This window comes from Plutella xylostella, chromosome 2 (genome assembly GCF_932276165.1).
Source record: "Plutella xylostella chromosome 2, ilPluXylo3.1, whole genome shotgun sequence".
NCBI classification, from domain to species: domain Eukaryota; kingdom Metazoa; phylum Arthropoda; class Insecta; order Lepidoptera; family Plutellidae; genus Plutella; species Plutella xylostella.
This window is the reverse complement of record NC_063982.1, coordinates 2,595,462-2,615,035: the sequence shown is the minus strand read 5'-3', so window position 1 is coordinate 2,615,035 and position 19,574 is coordinate 2,595,462. Positions and strand designations below refer to the sequence as shown.

Genomic DNA, 19,574 nt, shown 5'->3' with positions numbered 1-19,574 from the left:
GAATCCACCCCTTAACGAATGTGACTGTAAACCAGATCCACCAAAACCAAAAAAAGTCAAACCACAAAAAAGTAAATCGTCATTATGCGATTGTGCTGGTGAAAAGAAACGGAGAGAAAAGAAGGAAAAAGAGAAAAAAGAGAAAAAACAAAAGAAAGAGAAAAAAGACTCTTGCCCTGGTGGCCAATCATGCTGTGAATGCAAAGGCCAAGAAAGCAAAAAAAAAGTTAAATCAAAAACCTCTCAGGGTTGCCTTTGTGAAGCTGATAAAAAGAAAAGGGATGAACAAAAGAAAGCTAAAATGGAAAAAAAGAAAAAAAAAGCCAGCGCATGTAAAGAGTTTGACCAATGTTGTCAATGCGACGGTGACGACGATAAGAAAAAAAAAGATGCAACATGTGTTTGTCACGCCGAAGTGGGTAGCAGGTCTGCCAGTAAAACATCAGTAAAGAAAAAGGCATCAAAGGAAAAAAGTAAAAGCAAAAAATCTAAGGGTGGAAAATGTAACTGCAGTAAGCGTGGAACTGCAGCAAAGCCAATACCATCTCAGCCTGCCAAAGGGCAGGAAAAAAAAGATCTCAAAAACGCAGAAAGTTCTTGTTTCTGCTTACCTGAGCAGCCGGACCCTAAGAACCCCAGTGTAAAGTACAAACCCAGTTGCAAAGAGTGTCCAAGCAACACCAGCCAGCTGAAGCGTCAGCTCGGGAAAACGGACGTGAAAGATAAAAAGAAATGCAAAAAGTATTGCTTCATCAAGGGTCCTTCACAGGATTCAAAATCGGTAGACGCTCAAAGCCTGCTGTGTAATGAATGTAATCCACCGTCGGCCGATAACTTATTTAAGGGTGGTGACGCGGGGAAGAAAAAACAGCCCGACGTAAAAAAGTCAAACACTACCATCCGTACAGCCTCAGTGCACACTATCATAAGAGAAACAACTGGATCTATTAAAATTACACCATCAGACAATAACTATTACCCAAAAGAAGTAAAAATTAAAAGTTACAAAAACATGCCACTGAGAATCTCATCATCAAGTGCAGTACTACGCACGACAGCCAGACGGAAACCAATCCCCAAAAACTATGAAAAAGACAATACTTACATATCAACCCAAACTATACAATCGGATCAAGATCTTTGGAAGAGAAACTATGCTCCTACATACATACCAACTGGTTCTCTAAAGTCGGAAATATCCCTGAAAGCCAGTGAGGGATCATGTTGTCATAGCCACGAAGAGGTCCATAACGTTATGAGCTTAGCAGTAACACCTCCCATGTATGACAACAGAAACTGGCCGAAGAGATATGGCAAAGCCCGCGTGATCCCAACACAAACATTTACAAACTGCAATAAGGAAGTTGTTAGTCTTTCGACAACATCAGTATCTAAACGCAGATCTAATAAACCAGCTCGAATGATCACTTCACGTGCTAAAATGAAGAAAAGAGATCGTGTAAAAGTTATAATAGCACCCAAACCTTTGGATAAAAATTTCCAAACGGAAATGAAGACATCAGGTCTTGGACAAACATGGGTTGACAAGTTGAAGGTTTTCCTGAATCAGAAAACAGCTGAAAGTATGATGCAAACAAATTCTTCTGCTATAAGAGCTCAGACCCAGATAGTACGACATTCCTTGGGAGATAAATTACGTGACATAATGAAGCCGAGAACTACTGATACAATTATACAAACAAAGCCATTTGTGATAGAGATCAAGCATTCTACCAGTAATGTAACAAAAAAGGACAAACCAATATCTGATTCACACGGACAACAACACCGCGGAATATTCCGATATTTATCGCCCAAGAAAGTAAAAGTTGAGAAATCTAACAATGTTAAAAATGCTTATTCAGTTAGTTCTATATTAAATCTACCACTTGACCAAAGAGATTCTTGGAAAAATTGGGAACTGAGTAAAGTAGACCATTCACTCGCTACGTCCCACAAGGACACACCTGCAAGACCAACATTTGTGAAGATAAGGAGTCAGTCATTAATAGACATGAATACACCTAAAGTTAAAAACACATTTGATTTGTCAGCAACTACGGATCCCAAGGCTACATCTCCGGAAACAAAAGTAAATAACATGAATTTAGATGATGACTACATAAATCAACAGAGTATGTCTAAGCACGAAACAAAAATTTCCAAACGCCATTGCAAGCCACTGCAAAACTCTCTAAATAATCAACAGAATTGTGGAGATGAAGATGCAATTGAGTTCTCTAAGCCTTCGGTTTATTTGGCAACCTGTCCACGATTCGTCGAATGTGATATGGAAAAAGATGATGATGACGGTGGAATGTTGAAAGTTATTCGGCTAAATTCAAAAGAAACAATAGTTATAGGTGTAAGAAAGCAAGTACCAAATCGGGATGAAGCTAGAAACTATAGAATTTACTTTAGAGTTTCAGATAAAGATGGCAGAGTACTGGTTGAGAGACGAGACTGGAGTACTGATGACCTAGATGACTCAGCTAGTGGTATTGAACCTGAAACTAGTGTTATGAAGATGGAATCAGGTGTTCAAACTACATTCAGGAACCAGGAAGACACTATCTCATATTCAAACAGTTTTAATGAAGCTGAAAAGGAAACAAGTATAGCAGTGAATACATCTATGGTTCATTCCAGTTTTATTAACCAAAAAATTATTCAAGCATCGAATTTTAAAAGGGACATTAGTATGGGTACTGAAGAAAAGGGAGAATCAAGTGAAAAGAAAGACATTTATTTGGATACAAAAAATAAAACAACGTCAAACCATAATCTAAAGTGTGATGAAAAAATCAAATTAGTTGACCCACATACTACAGAGACTATGAGCGTTATACGCGACATGTATAAATATCAAGACGATGAAAAAGAATCAATTTTCAAAATACCAGTAAAAGATGCAAGCATTAGTGCGGACTCTATATCAAACTCCTCTGTATTTGAGATATCTTTATCACTAAAGGTCTATCCAGGAAATAAAAATGAACCTGTTGCTAAAGTTACACAAAAACAAATCGATAAACCGGCGAGAGTTGCATCTGAACTGCTAGAAAAGATAAAAAATCAAAGTGCTGACGATATTTACACAGTCAGCGTTTTACCGGATCGACCAGTACATTGTCCTTCAAACGGTATCAATATTCGAATAGTTATGAAACGAAATAATAATTGCACTACAGAAATAGAAAAATTCAAAGCACCCATAGCTGAAGTATATACAACATGTAAAAACAAAGTTAAATCGTTGAAAACTCCAATCAAAACTAAAACGGAAAAGAAAATCAAAGCACACAAAGCAAGTAGTAAAGAACTTAATGAATACAACTACGATACAGATATAACCTCAATCGAAAGTTTAAATAATAGTGCCGAAGCTCAATCAAACGATAATAACTATTATTTTCATAGAAACGTCGTGATCAGCTTTGTGGACTGTGGGAAGACATCAAAAAGTGATATAATGGATGATGATAGCTTCGTAGCTGAACCAAAAGATTCTAAACTTAGAGAACAGCTAAAAGAAATGCAATTAGTGTTAAGATTAAGCTTGACCGCAGATGCAGTGACTCAACTGGACGATTGCGATAACTGTGAGATCAATACTACCGTTTCATCATCACAAATGAATGCGGTGAAAGTTGAGGACAATGATAACTTAGATTTCCGAAATACATCTATCGAATCACGAGCATTGGACACTCAACTTCGCGAACCTAATAAGCGATGTTCAAATATAGACCTTTACGATAAAACAGCGATTGATGATGAGTGCCAGTATATCTATACAGCTTTTACAGTACACCAGAAAGGTCCTTTCCAGAGCAAAACTGAAAGTAATGACGATAATAACAAAGTTTGCGCATCAACAGGATGCGATATGTCACTAGATGGTTCTGAATCAGACGAAAAGAACTTGACTCCAAGAAATATTGAAGTAATTAACGTATGCACTCAATGCAGAAACAGGCCCAGAGATCCAACTGTACCTACTTTTGGTGTAAAAGAAGCTAGCTGGAGAACTGAACATGAACTAGAAGTGAAGAACCAAAGCATGCCGAGACAGTTCAGGTCCCACGGCAGGTACTTGAAACTATTTTCGATAAATAAACTAAACAAATCAGTGTTGGGCATTTCGAGTGACGACGAAATCGTATTTCTAGAAAAAGTGCCGAATGAAGATTTAAAAAGATACAAGAAGAAAATGAGAAAGAGTGATAAGAGAGATTTGAATGTGTTTAACGTGACAGCTGATATACTGCAGACAAACGAAGCCAAGAAGGCTGTTTTAGCGTTATACGAAGATAAAATAAAAATGGAAAATGGTGATCAGATTATATCAAATTTGCCAAAGTTTGTAGGATAAGTCCGTAATTTATAAGATCAAAATTTACATTTCATAATTTCATTTTATTTAAATGTGTCTGTACTGTAGCTGAAAATTTACTGAGGTTTAACGTGGTAGGTAATAGTTTGTATTGTTTTCTGTATAGTAAATTTTGCTGTCTATTTTGTTAGAGTGTGTAACACGCATACTTTTGAATTATACAGTTTTTCCTTTTATTCAATACAGTTTTATTTTTGAGTTCACATCTAAACTTTAGCAGTAGCTTCGTTACCTACATAAATGGCTGGTTTGAAAAAAAAACAAAGTGTTTAAATTAAATAATTTCCAATTTTTATTAAAACCTTACAAAACATCAGATATTTTATAACTAAAATACATGCTAAGGAGATCCTTCACAATGACAAAATTAAATTTTCTACGGTTAACTAATACTACTACTACTATAGGTCTAATCTAATTAATACCTAGGTACTACATAGAGGTATAGGTATTATTTAGGTAATTATACAGGGTGTTGCAAAAAGGGTATACTAAGCCGAAACCTACATGTGCAACATGTTATGTATATCTAACTGTGATATTTAAGCCCGAAAAAGAAAGATGAAAATGAAAATAAGTTTTTCTCCATAGTTAAAAGTCACGTGACTAACTAAGTTTGGATAATGTTTTTTTTCGCGAATTTTGAATGCTGCACTTGTAGGATTCGGCTTAGGGCCAGTTTTTTGATCCGTGGTCAACTTTAACCATTAGTCAAGTCACTTTGTCAAGCATGACAGCTGCATACAAATTTGGGTGGTTTTAACTAATGGTCGCCATTTTTGACCAATGGTTGAGTTAACTAGGGATCAAAAAACTGGCCCTTAGTATACCCATTTTGCAACAACCTGTATATTTTATAAATTAATGGACGAATAATAGGATAAGTAAAGAACATTTATTCTTAATTTAATATTAAATTCACTCGTAACGACAACTGAGCTAAACTTGAAACCAAAATTAAAGTATTTACTATTTGGTGGTACTTACATTTAAAAAATGACTATACACACTGACTATTAGGAACTTATCCCTATACCTAACTTATCCCAACCAATAGGGAATATGCAAGTGGTTCAAATAAAGGTCAAATATTATTTATAATAAACTTTGTTGTTTCATAACTACGACTCCATCATTATTTTTGATTATCATTTATTTTTGAGCAAGTAAATAAAGTTGAAAAGTACAAAAAAACTTCGGTTAATTCTAACTTCCGAGAAACGTCACCCATTTTCTTAGGGCGGATGTGACGTCATAATTCTTTATATATCAATCTCAGAATAATAACTTCTTTGCTTTTGCGTATAGTTAAATAAATGTCAAGTGTAAACAAAGAAATGTTAATGTCACCGAGTATTTGTGATGCTCGTTGTGATCAGATACGATGGATCACATAAAAATTCTTCCAATACGAGTAGATCCTAGCCTCCTATAACCTCTCCACTTCTTGTTTGATATGCTTGTTTGTTTGCAAAGTTTAGGACTTTTTATATTTTTTGTTGGTAGTGTATGGGCTGCCACTAGTTGTTCTATTGTAATGAGGCGTAAACAGCCATTAGCTGGTCAACGAGCCACTCAAATATGCTCCATATTGCAACACAATAAAATTAAATTTGTATTGTAAGTATTATGACATGAACATGACACAAGTTGCTCTTTCTACTTTTAGGTTATAATGGCAGTCGTAAGTATATTTCAAAAGTTGTAATTTTTTTCTAAATTAAGTTATGGAAGAATTCTCGTAATCAGAAGAACTGGACACATTAAATTTATTACGCAGTATGAACGAGTAAACTGTGGCCAGCTGCGGAAAAGGACAGCAAAGACTATTGAAAAGTCGAGAGCCGTGTGCCCAAATATTAGGGAATATGCATATATTTTTATACTCTTATTCGATAGTTTAGATAAGGGGGTTTAGACCTTTGAGATATGCACAATGGTTCCATTCAAGAGAGCCAGGTGCAGGTTCTTACTACACCCCCACAGATAATAGAATAGAATGACCCACTAACCCTAGTCTCTCCAAACCAGAGTTACAGTAAGTACTTACATACAATACAAATATTACTTTATATTCATATTGCCATAATAGCGTAATATTGTGTACAAAGGTCCTCTGGTTTGCGCGCTCCCATTTCAAAAGAGCTACTAGCAGCTATTTGCGAGCTCCCATTACAAAACAGCCACTGGCCACACTTTATTACCATTACAAAACAGCCACTGATCACACTTCATACACTTCCTTTTTCGTTTGTTACCATGACAACATTGGTTTGTTGAAAATACAAAAGTACTCTGTGATTACTTGATTAGGTAAAAAATCTATGCCGACTGACGGGACTCATTATTCTGAGCCGTGAAATTAAACGATTATGACGTCACGACAGCCCGCCATCCTGACGGCAATTTCAAAGTGGTCGTGATGGTTGTAATTTTTTAACTTTCTTTAAAATACCTTAAATTACTTATTTTGGCGTTGAATTTTTTTTACTATAATAAAGTGATGTAAAACTATCCAATAAAAGTATTAAAAAAAATTACGCATATTCCCTATTGATCTTTGTTTGTTATCATATAACATCATAGGTGGGTCTGAAACAAAAAAAAACATGGATCAAAATTCATTCGTGCCGCATGGCAAATTTAGCATGCTTACATAAAGAACCGGGTTCCCTGTATCTACCCGTACCGGTAACTTGATTAAGTATGCGAACTGGGAGGCAACCAACTTTACTTAGCGTCAATTCACACGTACCACAACCACACCACGCCGCAGCGATATAATGTGGTCGCTGTGGTTACGTGTGAATTGTGTGGCAGCGGCTTTTTGCAGTTGCGTTGTGGCAGCGACATAAAAGTGTATTTGAATCAAATTACAATGACAGGCGACTAGGTTGAAATTCCATTGATTCCACCTTAGAGTGACCCTGACCCCCCAGTGAGGTGACCACCACCGAACATTAGCAATTAACAATCCATAGGCAGCTCGCTCGCCTGTCAAATTTGACGTAACTTGTATGGGCCTGACAGATGTTTGACAGGCGAGCGACACTGTGTCGGTCCCAAAGTTGCTCGTCCAATCGGTGGATTTAAAAAAATGCGTTGGGTCCAATGCCATTTACTAGATCCACACTTTACTAGATCCACACGTTGGACGAGTAGCGAGTGGCGCTAGGGCCAGTATTGGGGCCAACGTGTGGAGCCACAACGTGTAGGCGGCTTGAGGAAAGCGTCCACCAATCGGTAACGTACGTATCGGACCGAACGGATTTTCATTAATGTATGGAGAAGCAGTGTCAGCAATGCCGATGAAGTGGACACACTTTAGTTTGAATTTCTATACGAAGAATACTCCGTTGCATACGATGCTAAAAGGTGGATGCTTACCTTTAGACACTCTTAAATAAAGGCTGTGTTTTGAAAAAAAACGGTAAGTACTTACTTTTCTAATCAGTAATGAATGTGAAACCCATCGCCCACTGGTGCAAACCCACACTTAAATACACACACACCCGTTACCAAAACAACACAAAAGAGTAAGAGTAGAGACAGAAAATTATAGCATCAGGTAAAACATGTATTGGTATCCCTAAATTAATGAAGAAGACGATCTACAATGGAGTTAAGACTTCCATGCTATCTTCAATCCTAATCCTAACTAATATTATAAATGCGAAAGTAACTGTGTCTGTCTGTCTGTATGTCTGTCTACTACAAAAACTACTGAACGGATTTGAATGAAATGTGGTATACATATATATGGTCTAGATCTAGACCTTGAGATAGAACATCTCACACAACGGCTACTTTTTATCCCGGAGTTCCCACGGGAAAACTTTTTAGGGCGAAGCGAAGCTCGCGGGAACTGCTATTAAATATAAATTGCAAATAGTATTTTTACCCTAAGTAATACACTTTTTGGTGTAGGTAGGTACTTATTCCTGAAGGAAAGTTAATGTTCTATGTGTATTTTTAATACAAATTATTGAAGCAAGTACCTTGTTAGTTTTATTTGTTCAGGATCAAACATAGCATCAACATTTAAAATAAATTGTAGGTAGTTATCTACAACTAAGTATCTTAGTGAGTCTCTTAAGATGGTACGGGGCTAGAAAATAACACAAAAACCTTTTTATACATACAATTTTATTTTATTTTGAGTATTGACTCTCAATATACAAATAACTAAGTACATGCAATCAATGTTCACGACAAATTATATGGCGTTTGCAGTTTGTCAAAACTTAAATTGTAGACTCGTAGTGATTTTTTCATAGACATATGGCCAAACATGAATATTTAGACACCTCTTGAGGCTCTTAATTTCTTTCTCCTCTAGCGTTCCTTATCTACAGGGTGAAGCAAAAATGGTATACTAAGCCGAAACCTACGTGTAGAGCATGTTAGCCTGAAAATTAAATCAGAATGTCGAAAGACCTAAAAAAAATATCTCCATAGTAAAAAGTCACGTGACTAACAAAGTTTCTATGGATAAGGTTTTTTTTCGCGAATTTTGTCATTCTGATTTTATTTTGGAGCTTAGATATAACATGCTGCACAGGTAGGTTCCGGCATAGAATACCCTAAAAGACTTTAGTAAGCCGAAAGAGTTTTTGGGGATGGGGTTATTCTCAACAATTATGAAATATGCTAAAGTTGTTTATAATGATGAACCTGAGTCACCGCTTTAGCAACTCTCTGTATATATCTCTTTAGGTACTTGTTGGAAAAAATATAAGGATGCATTTTCTGAACAGCAGAGCGATCACGAAAAACAGAGCTAACGTATAAAATCGAATGCGAGTGCGACGACTATCAATTTTATAGGTAAAAAGTGTTCGAAAGTGCTGTCAAGTTGCCACTAGTCGCACTCGCATTCGATTATATATTGTTCGTGATCGCCCTGCTGAAAACATTTGAAACATATTGATATTCTGAGATTTCATTCCATTTATAAAATTATTGAAACTTATGCGTTCACTATAGGAATAGGAAACTGATTGAAATTCGAAAAAAGTAACTAAGAAGAGGTTTTTCAATATGTTTACTCTCGTAAGTGTTAAATACACTTGATATCAATCATACTTATTTATAGCAAACTGGCGACATTGTTTTATAAAATGCATAAATTGAAGTAGTAAATATTTATGTGATTTACAGTTGTGATGAAAGTATAAAAATATACCTAACTAAGACACACTAAAAATGCATAAAGTTGTAAACTAACATAATTTACGGCTATTGAAATAACAAATAAAAATGCATTTAAAATAATTAAAAAATTCAGCTACTTATTTCTAAAAATATATAAACTTAAAATCAGAGCTATTTAAACATTTCTTAAATATTTTATACTATTAAAAATAATCAGATCTAGTTTTTAAAATCAATTGAGGACTAATCACCTAATCATACTGAAAAAGCGACCGAAAAATGTAAAGGTTCCAGTTAAAAAAGACAATTTAAAAACCATTTAAATTATTTCTGAATATTTACAGTAATTTTTCGTTTGGCAGTAAATATCAAAAACCTTTTTTTATTATTAATTACACTGAAATATAAATACATCATTTTTATACACACATTAACTCACATAATAACAATTTCAAATATACAATGATGTTGTTGGATGTTACCATAAAGATTTTATGTCATTACACACGAATACAAAATTGCAGAAGTTCTCATTGTTTTTCAGTATGAATGAAACTGTAACTTTACAAAAAAGCTCCAGTTAGAATAGCACCAAATAACTCTTAAAGGGAAAAGGTTAGCTTAGTGACCCCCCATCTGCAATATTGAAGTACATTTAACAGCGTGTATGAATATTTCCAACTAAAAAAGTATTAAATATAGCTGTTCCTGCGAACTTCGCTTCGCCTTAAAAAGTTTTCGCGTGAGAATTCCTGGATAAAAAGTAGCCTATGTTCTTTCTCAGGGTCTAGACCATATATATACCAAATTTTGGCGTGAAAGAGTCACAGACACACAGACACAGTTACTTTCGCATTAATAATATTAGTTAGGATTAGGATTTTGATCAAATTCTAAACTGAATGTTTATAAAAATAGGGTCATTTGGTGTCAGCATTTTGTAAGTGGGACTTTTTATTGCTCGTGATTGTATTTGACAATTATTGGTATAATCCAACTTCATCATATCGAATAATTCTTGAGTAGTATCTAATTAGCAAGATTACATTTTATAACAATAACGTTTACCCTTATTAGGGCGGATTCGGCCAACGTCGAGTAACTTTTTACTCACGAGTAAAGTACCAGTTACTCGCGAGTAAGCAGATTTTGCATTCTACCAAACCTGAAACCAAGATAACTAGCTTATCCCAAGAATAAAATGTTATACCGCCAAAATTGACCGTGTAACGAGCTTATCCGAGAGTAATTTTGTAATGGCGGCAGCACATCAGCTGATTAGAAAACCGTCATAATGACATATAAACACATCTGTCAAAACATAAACAAAAGTACGTTAAAAGGCAAAGTCTCAGAATAACAACAGCGAATAAAATATTAAAACATAAACAATTTCATACTTTTATAATCCATTCAAACTAAGTTGGCATGTCATTTCTATTGCATGCTTTGAAACGCAGCTATTTTTATTTTAGTTGCATTACAGTTTCGTTCCTCGTTCATTCAATTTAATCATGGTATAACTTGGTAGAATGCAAATGTACTTATCCTAGATATTTACTCGCGTATAATTTTAATTCCGGTATAGTTATTCTCGTGTAACGTGATGTTTGGACGAATTCACCCTTAGTATAATAATTCGCTCTGTTGGGTGGTGACGTCGCGTCGTTGTGCAGCGATCACAGGATTCGATACTATTTTCGAAACTACACAAATATATGGAAAAAGAACAGAGTCGTGAGCACAAGTTTCGATCCTCCGTTAACGTTGCGTATCGTCAACTGTCACTGTCAAAATGTAAGACAAAGTTAGTTCCAAAAGTGACATTTATTTTTTCTATATGTTAGGTGGAATTTCACCAAACGCTAAACGTATTTAGTAGCCTGTCATACGTCTGTCAGTTAGTACAAAATGCACTGTTAGCTAGGAACATTACAGCTTGGTTGAATAGTAAAATTAAAATGTTCATATCTGACAGACTTCACCCACACCATCTTATACAGGGTGTGGCAAAAAGGGTCTACTAAGCCGAAAGGGGGTGACTCAGGATGTCATTCTGAACAACTTTTGTCATCCCCTTCCGGCTTAGTATACAACTTTTGCAATACGCTGTTACAGTATTTAACACGATGTCTGGATACTAGGTTATGTGTTTTAGGCAATGACACAATGATATTCTTCGACCATAGGACATGCACAGGACTTTTATCACACCTATAACTTTATCCAGACATGGTGAAACGGGCACTAAAGCTTATTTTTATTTATTTAAAGTATATATCCCTTCAGTTTCCGCTTGTTGGATGTCATAAGATGTTATTTCGATTCTTGAAGTTTCTGATACAAGATGCGTTATTTCAGCCTGAAAAAATAACATAAAACATTTTTTGAAAAAAAATATAATTTTTTTACTAAAGTACTGACTGAGATGGAAGTTAAGTAAACATAAAGGTAATCAATATTAATAACCTATAAAAACTTACCTTTTTGTTAGATAGCAGGCCATTTGGAGCAGAAGCAAGCTAAATATGGCATTAGTATTTTAATGGATGCACTATTTTAACGTACCAAAAAACATGCACCATTTCTTTTTCCACCAAGCGTAAATGATTAAAAATGCGGCGATATTTTTCAAAATGTTTTTTTTTATTATTTACCTACATATTATCGATTGTCTTAAATAGTTAACAACAACAAATATACAATATGTATTGATATAATAGTAACAACGACACAAATAACGAAACAGCTCTAGATTACGTATAGAGGTGACCATAGCCAACCTAAAAGTATTGTAAAGGACCTCCACGGGACCTCTTATAAAATAAAATAAAAAATCGACAGTAAGTAAGAAAATATTGCAATTTGTAATTTAAGAAAATATTGCAATTGGTAATTTAGTCCAATTTCTATACTTAATGATTTTAAAATAAAAGTTTAATTTATGTTTTATATGGCATTGCTAATTTGTGATAAATAAAATTTTATTATCTCACAGTAGTTTTTGAATTACATTGGTCACCTCGTACATAAATCAACGATATTGTCTGTAAACATTTTAAAGTACGTATTATGTATATAAGTACCCATATGAATTTTAAAAGAAGCTGTTTTGGTTTTATTTAAAAATTCTATTGCGGATATAATTTAGGTATACAGGGTTAACATCCAAATGAGTTTAGTAAGCAGGGTGGTCTTAAACTTTTATTCTAGGACCTTCAGAAATTTTCATATTGTTTTATGTCAATACATGTTTTTTTGTATTTATTGTTTTATAACTAATTTTAAAAAGCTGTTCTGGATGACAAGCTGAGTTACCTCCTTACTATACCATTTTTGCAACACCCTGTATTAGTTTACGAACTTTGGTAAAAAACCGGGGGAGTGGAAAATGCCTACAGACAATTAAACGACATACATCTGATCATAATTGAAGGATTTTTACAAAAACAACAACAACGTAACAATTAACTACTTTTACATTGTATTTTTTAAGTTTCGGTTCCTAATATCACTGAAATTGTCATCCAATATGCAATATGGAACGGTAAAACCGCCATTTTGCAATAAAAAACACAGTTTTTAAAAATTCAATTTACATTAAAAAAAACTTTAAAAATAAACTTAAAGCATGACAATGATTGCTTTTAGGCAGTTGTTTTTGTAAAAACCCCTTCAATTGGAAACATTATACATATTAACATTATTTAAGTACATTCACAAAAAGCGGGTTATATTTTTAAGCGTTTAACAGATTGCTTTCATTATCTTTGAACAACCATTTAAGTCATAGCTTTAATAACACGTTGAGAGTAAATACTGGTTATTTATTGTAACAACAACTGTCGGCTTTTGGTCAGTTTGGCAAGCGAAAAATAATAATTATAAAATAAATAAGATTTATATTCAAAGGCATTATGAATTACAATATTTTACCCGAATTTGTACTATGCAAACCAATTGATATGATTTTTAAATCGTTTTAAATAATTTACAAGATATAAAAAATCGGCGTGTGAAAATACAGGCCGATTAAAAAAAACGTTATCTAAAATGAACTTAAGCGGTAATCGTTTACTTCTATTTTATCTTGACCAAATCAGTCGTTTTTTTCTAAACAGTTTTATATTTTCTATGAGACTGAGAAAATCAGCCAACTACGTAATTTTCACGAGAACAATACCCGTAAATGTAGCTTGATAATAAACCAAATAGCAATTTGTAACAAAAATTTAAAAAAATCTATTTAATGTAATGAATGACTATAATGTCTAGATTTATAAGTTTTCACCCATTTTAATGGTAGTAAGGTAGTACAGTCATATTATTGATCGGCATTGATAAAAAATAAAATAATAAAGTAGAGTTTTTTTTTAATAAAAAAGTACAATGTATTTTTTTTAACCAAGACTAACCCATATAACGGACTAAATTGCTAATTGGTTTATTATGACTTTTTTTTTACTGAAAAACATTTTTAAAAAGTCGAATGCGTCTACAATAACGGGCATGATAACCGTATTTTTAATTATTAAATACACATAAATGGGTCCACATTTTTGGCATCGAATTCAAATGTGCAACATTATTCTAGCTTATAAAATGCAAATTCGATAATTTAAAAAAAACAATTCCGATTAACAGTGGCTTTAGTGCCAAAGACTTTAATTCCAAATGCCAAACGACCCTCTTACTAAACCACATTGCATTAAGGTGTAAATTGGCTTCAACTGAATTGAAGTGGCAATAGCACGCCATGGTCGCGCAATCACTACTGCACGTCTAGTATAGGTTTGACAGTTTGTCGAAAACTATAAAAGTTACAGTTTTCTCGCATACAAAGTGGCGCCTCTAGCGGAAACTATCATGAAATTTTTGACAGATAATGTATGCAGGTGACAGAAGAATACTAAAACTTTTTTCGTTTACATAAATTGCAAAACTCGTACTACAGGCTATGATTACTATGGTTGTGTCGTCAATCGTCATGTGACTTAGCTGCCAAATGAACACCTCAACCATAAGGGCTAGCACGGGGCGCAAGACGCGCACGTCAAGATGTGATGAAAGTTTTCCGTAACACTCGCTCTCGAAGCCGCGCGATGTGAGTGAGAAGAAAAACTTTTGTCACGTCCTAGAATGCGCACCTAGCACCCCGTGCTAGGCCTTCAGAAGTGACGTTGCGACTTGTCGTCTATTGCAACCTCATCTCGTTGTCGGCCAATTGGCACCCTTAGACATACCATCAAAAATAGTACCTACTGTTTTAAAACGCTTTCCTCAAAATGGAAGCACCCAATTTGATAAAGATTAGGTTATTTAAAAAAATTACATCTCCTAAAATATTAATAAGCTAGCAATGGAATTGTTGAAAACAAAATGGAGGCGATTGCTATGTAAATATGTATATATATTATGTGTTTTTTCTAATCATTGGTAGTCGTTATCTACGCGTTCTTTTAAGTGCAACTAATTATATGAAACCCACCGTAAAAAGCAGCGTCCAAAAGTATAAATGCAGCATTAGTTTGGATATTCGCTAAATACACTAAAAATATAAAAAAAACAAGTCAAAGTTAGGGACATTCCTAGTAAGTATATAATTATTTGAGCACAATGCTGATAAAATAAGTGTTACATTAAGCTGTGCAGTGTGAAGCGGAATTATAATCATCCTGTAGATTAGGTTAGGTACCTTAACCATACATAAATTGCTACTAGTGCAACAACGCTATCTGTGTTTCCCGCGTGGTAGTTTTGCCAACGCTAGCGCCATCTATATTTTTCTTAAGGCAACGGCTACGCTCGTATGGGAATCGATTATTTTATTCCCGAAACTAAAACTTTAATTAACTTCCAAATTCTAGCTATAGATATCATTCCAAAATACTTTATTTAGTACAAGTACCTAACATACTACACTCACGGGCAAAGAAAAAGTTCCAGTCAGAAAATTTCCAAGTTACTTATAAGTGGAAAAGGCTAACTTAATGGCCGTCTACAATATTGAAGTACATTTAAAAGCTCACCAGAATATCACCAACTAAATACGTAAACATTTTGTTGCAATTTCCTATTAAATCTATAAAAAAAATTGAGGCTATTTACTGTCGGAATTTTGTTAGTGGAACGTGAGTGTATTAGTAATTAATGTGAACCTTAAACTAGAGTGCAAAATCTACCGAAGTATAGTGAGGTATGTAAGTAGAATAGAATTATAGAAGTTCAAAAAACTAAGTTAAGATGAAGTCAGAATGTATAATATCTACATTTTAAACTATAACGAAGTATATAAATGTACGGTTAGTGTTAATTATCCAATATACTTGTAGTGCGTGGAACAACACTATGACTATGACAACTCAGTTCTGACGTTCGCCCAATAACCAAGACTTCTATATAAACAGAGGTAGATAAGTAAGATAACTTACTATGTAAATAAAGTAAAAACATACACTAACAAATTAGATGGCAATTCTAAAGAAACGGTACGAATAAAAGATCCCGCGCTTGTGTCGCATCTACATCAGTTTATAATAGAAGTCTTATTCCTAGTTTCACCATAGCCTGTTAGATCATTAACAATCCGGTTACATTGTAATGTCGTCAACTATACGTCATGTCCATATAAAACACAGACAGATGTGCCAAAAGTCAACAACTAATCCCTTATTTCAATCTAACAGAGTATCGCGAAACCGGGCCTCAGTAAATAGTAGTATACCCCATCAAAGACTAACCCAGTCAGCATAGAAGAGACTCACCATTTCGCTAGTGAGACAGTTGATGGCGGAGGCGCGCGCGGGGGGCGGCGGCGCGCGGGGGGAGCGTCGCCCGTCCACGGGAGTGGCGCCGCGGGCCGGGGTTATTGGGTAGCCTGGAATTTACAATAATACGGCGCTATGATTGGTGGAACGGGCATTGAACTAGTTAAACGACATCGATCACGAAGCCGTGTAGCGGTCGCTGGTATTTCGCCGTACAATATAGAAAGCGCCATGTACCCGCAACTGCTTGAACTTCTACAACCATATATTGTAATAAGTATGGATGTCACCATTGTACCTGCTAGGAGGTCCCAAACCTCACCAAATATCACCAGGGGGGAGGGGGGGGGGGGTCAAAAAATGAGAAAAACGACCTCACGTGATTAATGGACGGCCCCTTATTATTAAATTCTTTATTGCACATAAAATTCAATTTTTACATAGGCGAACTTAATGCTAAAAGCATTATCTTACAGTTAACCTTGGGCGTAGTGGAGAAAGTGATAAAGTGTATTTCAGCATTTCCACATTGACACATTTCACACTCGCCCTGCACTCACCTTGCTCGCTGCTACTGGACTCGGTGAAGCTGAGGGTGCCCTCGGTTCAGGTCGTAATCAGTAATAAGTATGGACCATACCACCATTGCCGAGATACCTACTAATACGCGTTTTGATATACACACATTTTACACCCGTTCAATGCAACTTCACACTCACCTTGCTCGCTGCTACTGGACTCCGTGAAGCTGGGTGTGCCCTCGGTCCAGGTCGGCGTGGAGCCCTCCACCGACGCCGGCGGCGTCCAACATACGCTGCGGATGAGGTAGCAGGTGTTAGAGAGGTATGGTGCTGAGCTGGGAGGTTTTGAATTGTAACAGTAGGTACTTAAGATTCTATGTCTATTAAGGTAAGATTTCGGTGGCTGCAATTTGCTGCTTTGTCTGAGCCCTGTGGTGGATGTCTTTATGATGTCCTCGTAGGTATGAGGCGACAGGGTCTCTAGAGGTTAAGGTACACAGTAAGGAAAAGGAAACAAATATACAGAGTGTTAAAAAAGGGTTTTGTAAGCTAAGCAGGGACTGACGGGGTCATAGTGAACTTATGTTATACAGCTATTGAAATTTCGAAAAAAAAAACGGGGAATCCTAAATTTTAAAGGTTGTTGCACAAAAGTAGTTCACATGACACCCTGAATCACCCTATGTCGGCTTTCCTATGCAACATAAGATTTATTCACTAAAATAATGAAATACAAGTTACAAAGCTAATATAAAACCCAACATACCTAGCATCATTGCTCCGTGCGCTACTCAACGCGGCCGGCGTCAACGCGAGCGACGACGCAGATGACGTCGTTATAACACTGGCAGCCGACGACGCACCACGACGACGCCCGGACGCAGACGACGACGTTGTAGATGAGCTGTTAGTGCGGCTGGTGCGCGCTGGGGGCGCCTCCTCGAACGGGGGCGGGGGCGTCGAACAGCAGGACAGGGGGGCGCCAACTGTGTGCAGACTAGCGTTACTACTGAGGGCTTTTGCTAGCCGATTGATGAGGTTGGGGGTTTGGGTGGGTGAAGTATTGAATGATGCAAATCAGATTCTTATTATTATTGTTCAAAATGTAATGATTTGTATGAGTTTTCCAGCCTTGGAATCTGGTGTCGAAATAATTAATGATAGGTAGCCATTTATAATTATCTATGTTTGCCAAAAGCGGGATGCTTCTGGTAGGGGATAAGGTGCAACAAAATAAGGTGTGGTTTGGCAAGGTCCTACGTTACTCATATGAAATTAGGTGTTCAATTTGGCGAATTAAATTCAGCCGTAGTAAGATGGGTGAAGGGTATTGAAGAGTAGATAACACATTTTATAGCTATTTCTAGGGTAAGTACGAAATACATTAAACATATAAAGCAACAACATTCAAATGATTTATGTCAGCTATTGGAGATGCTTACGAAGTGTCTTAAAAGGTGTGATGGGCAAGTAGATATCGTTTCTACTGTGTATGATGTGGAATAAAACAACAAAACTAATTTCTTTGTAACTAACACTATAGGTAGGTACTAAAAGTAAAATGTGAGAGAAAAAAGTGAGCTACAACCTATTTTATAGTAACTAGAATGTAGTAGACTATAAGAAAAACATCTAAAGGCTAAATACATGTGACGAGAAAGTAATAGAAACACAAGCAACGAAAATTACGCATAATTAGACTAAAGAATCGACACTAAATTAATGGCAGTTGTCAAGTTAGAATCTACGAAATCACAATCAAGGACACAACACATCATCTAAGTACACAAATTCAAATCATGCATTTGCATATCTTCTTTTTCTATATCTACAGAACATCTTCTACGTCTTTTTTCATTTTTAGAATCGTCTTCTTGACTGATTTTTTTTTGAAGCTCCTTCTTTTGCTTTCTTTCTTCTGTCTCGGAATTTTAACTGGAGGATTGTCAATCTTACTCGGTCCTTCAGAAAACTTCTTGATTTTTTCGTGGACATTTCCGGAAATAGATTTAGAAATTACGGGTTTATAAGTTGTAGTTTGGTAGGTTAAATTGGATTTTTTGTCGATGGACGAAGTGCTACCATGTTTGAACTCAATAGGTTCGAAGATCTTTTTAGTTTCTTGGACCAAGTCAGAACTTCGGCGTTTCACAACGTTGATTTTTTTCGGTTTAGAAAACGATGTTTTCATCTCTTGGGAGGATGACAAAGAGCTTCTCCTCGAACTATTTTCAGAATCAGATTGCATTTTCCAGATGTGTTTTTGGAACATATCAATTTTGTTTTTGGCTTTCCTGTGGCAGATTACCTCATCTTTTGTCATACCTCTTGAGTGCTCTTCATGATATGTTTTGATTTCAACCTTGGGTTTGGGTTTTTTAGGTTCTTCTACTTTGCGATTTTTATCTCTTTTAGATTGGTTAAAATTCAACTTTCTTGACAAACCGGACATAATTCCAGTGGGTTTGGCTTCATTCTTTTCTGCTTTTATTACTTCTTTAACTATTTCCGGACTGTTTTGTGTCTTAGGAGTTTTCTTTAAAGTGTTTGCTGCAAATACTAGATCAGAAGATTTGACATTATGGACACTGGCTCTTTCATGGGGTACATCCGATTCTACAGGAGTTTTTCTTGTTAATTTATCCCCAATGCTTGTGACAACGCCTTTGATATACTGCGATGGGCTTTTAACCTTTCTGGTTTTAACTTCAATTACTTCTTCATCGATCAGCTCGT

General features: G+C 35.6%; 1 protein-coding gene across 8 annotated transcripts in view; it reads right to left on the bottom strand.

Annotated features, from left to right (window-relative positions):
• Nucleotides 1-4,664: 4,664 nt before the first annotated feature.
• LOC105388794 (phosphatidylinositol 4-phosphate 5-kinase type-1 alpha) overlaps nt 4,665-19,574 on the bottom strand; it is a 72,695-nt gene continuing 57,785 nt past the window's right edge. For 3 of the 8 annotated variants that reach the window (XM_048630072.1, XM_048630115.1, XM_048629940.1), the window contains 4 exons: nt 17,605-17,824; nt 17,037-17,131; nt 16,315-16,427; nt 11,739-11,912 (listed from right to left, as the gene is read on the bottom strand). In XM_048630072.1, coding sequence (XP_048486029.1) covers nt 11,811-11,912; nt 16,315-16,427; nt 17,037-17,131; nt 17,605-17,824 — 530 coding nt within the window. In that variant the 3' untranslated portion in view covers nt 11,739-11,810. Of the gene's footprint in view, nt 5,451-6,948; nt 6,989-11,737; nt 11,913-12,175; nt 15,020-16,314; nt 16,428-17,036; nt 17,132-17,604; nt 17,825-19,574 lie in introns of those variants that run through there. The other 5 variants (XM_048630030.1, XM_048629903.1, XM_048630157.1 and 2 more) reach the window with 5 other exon arrangements.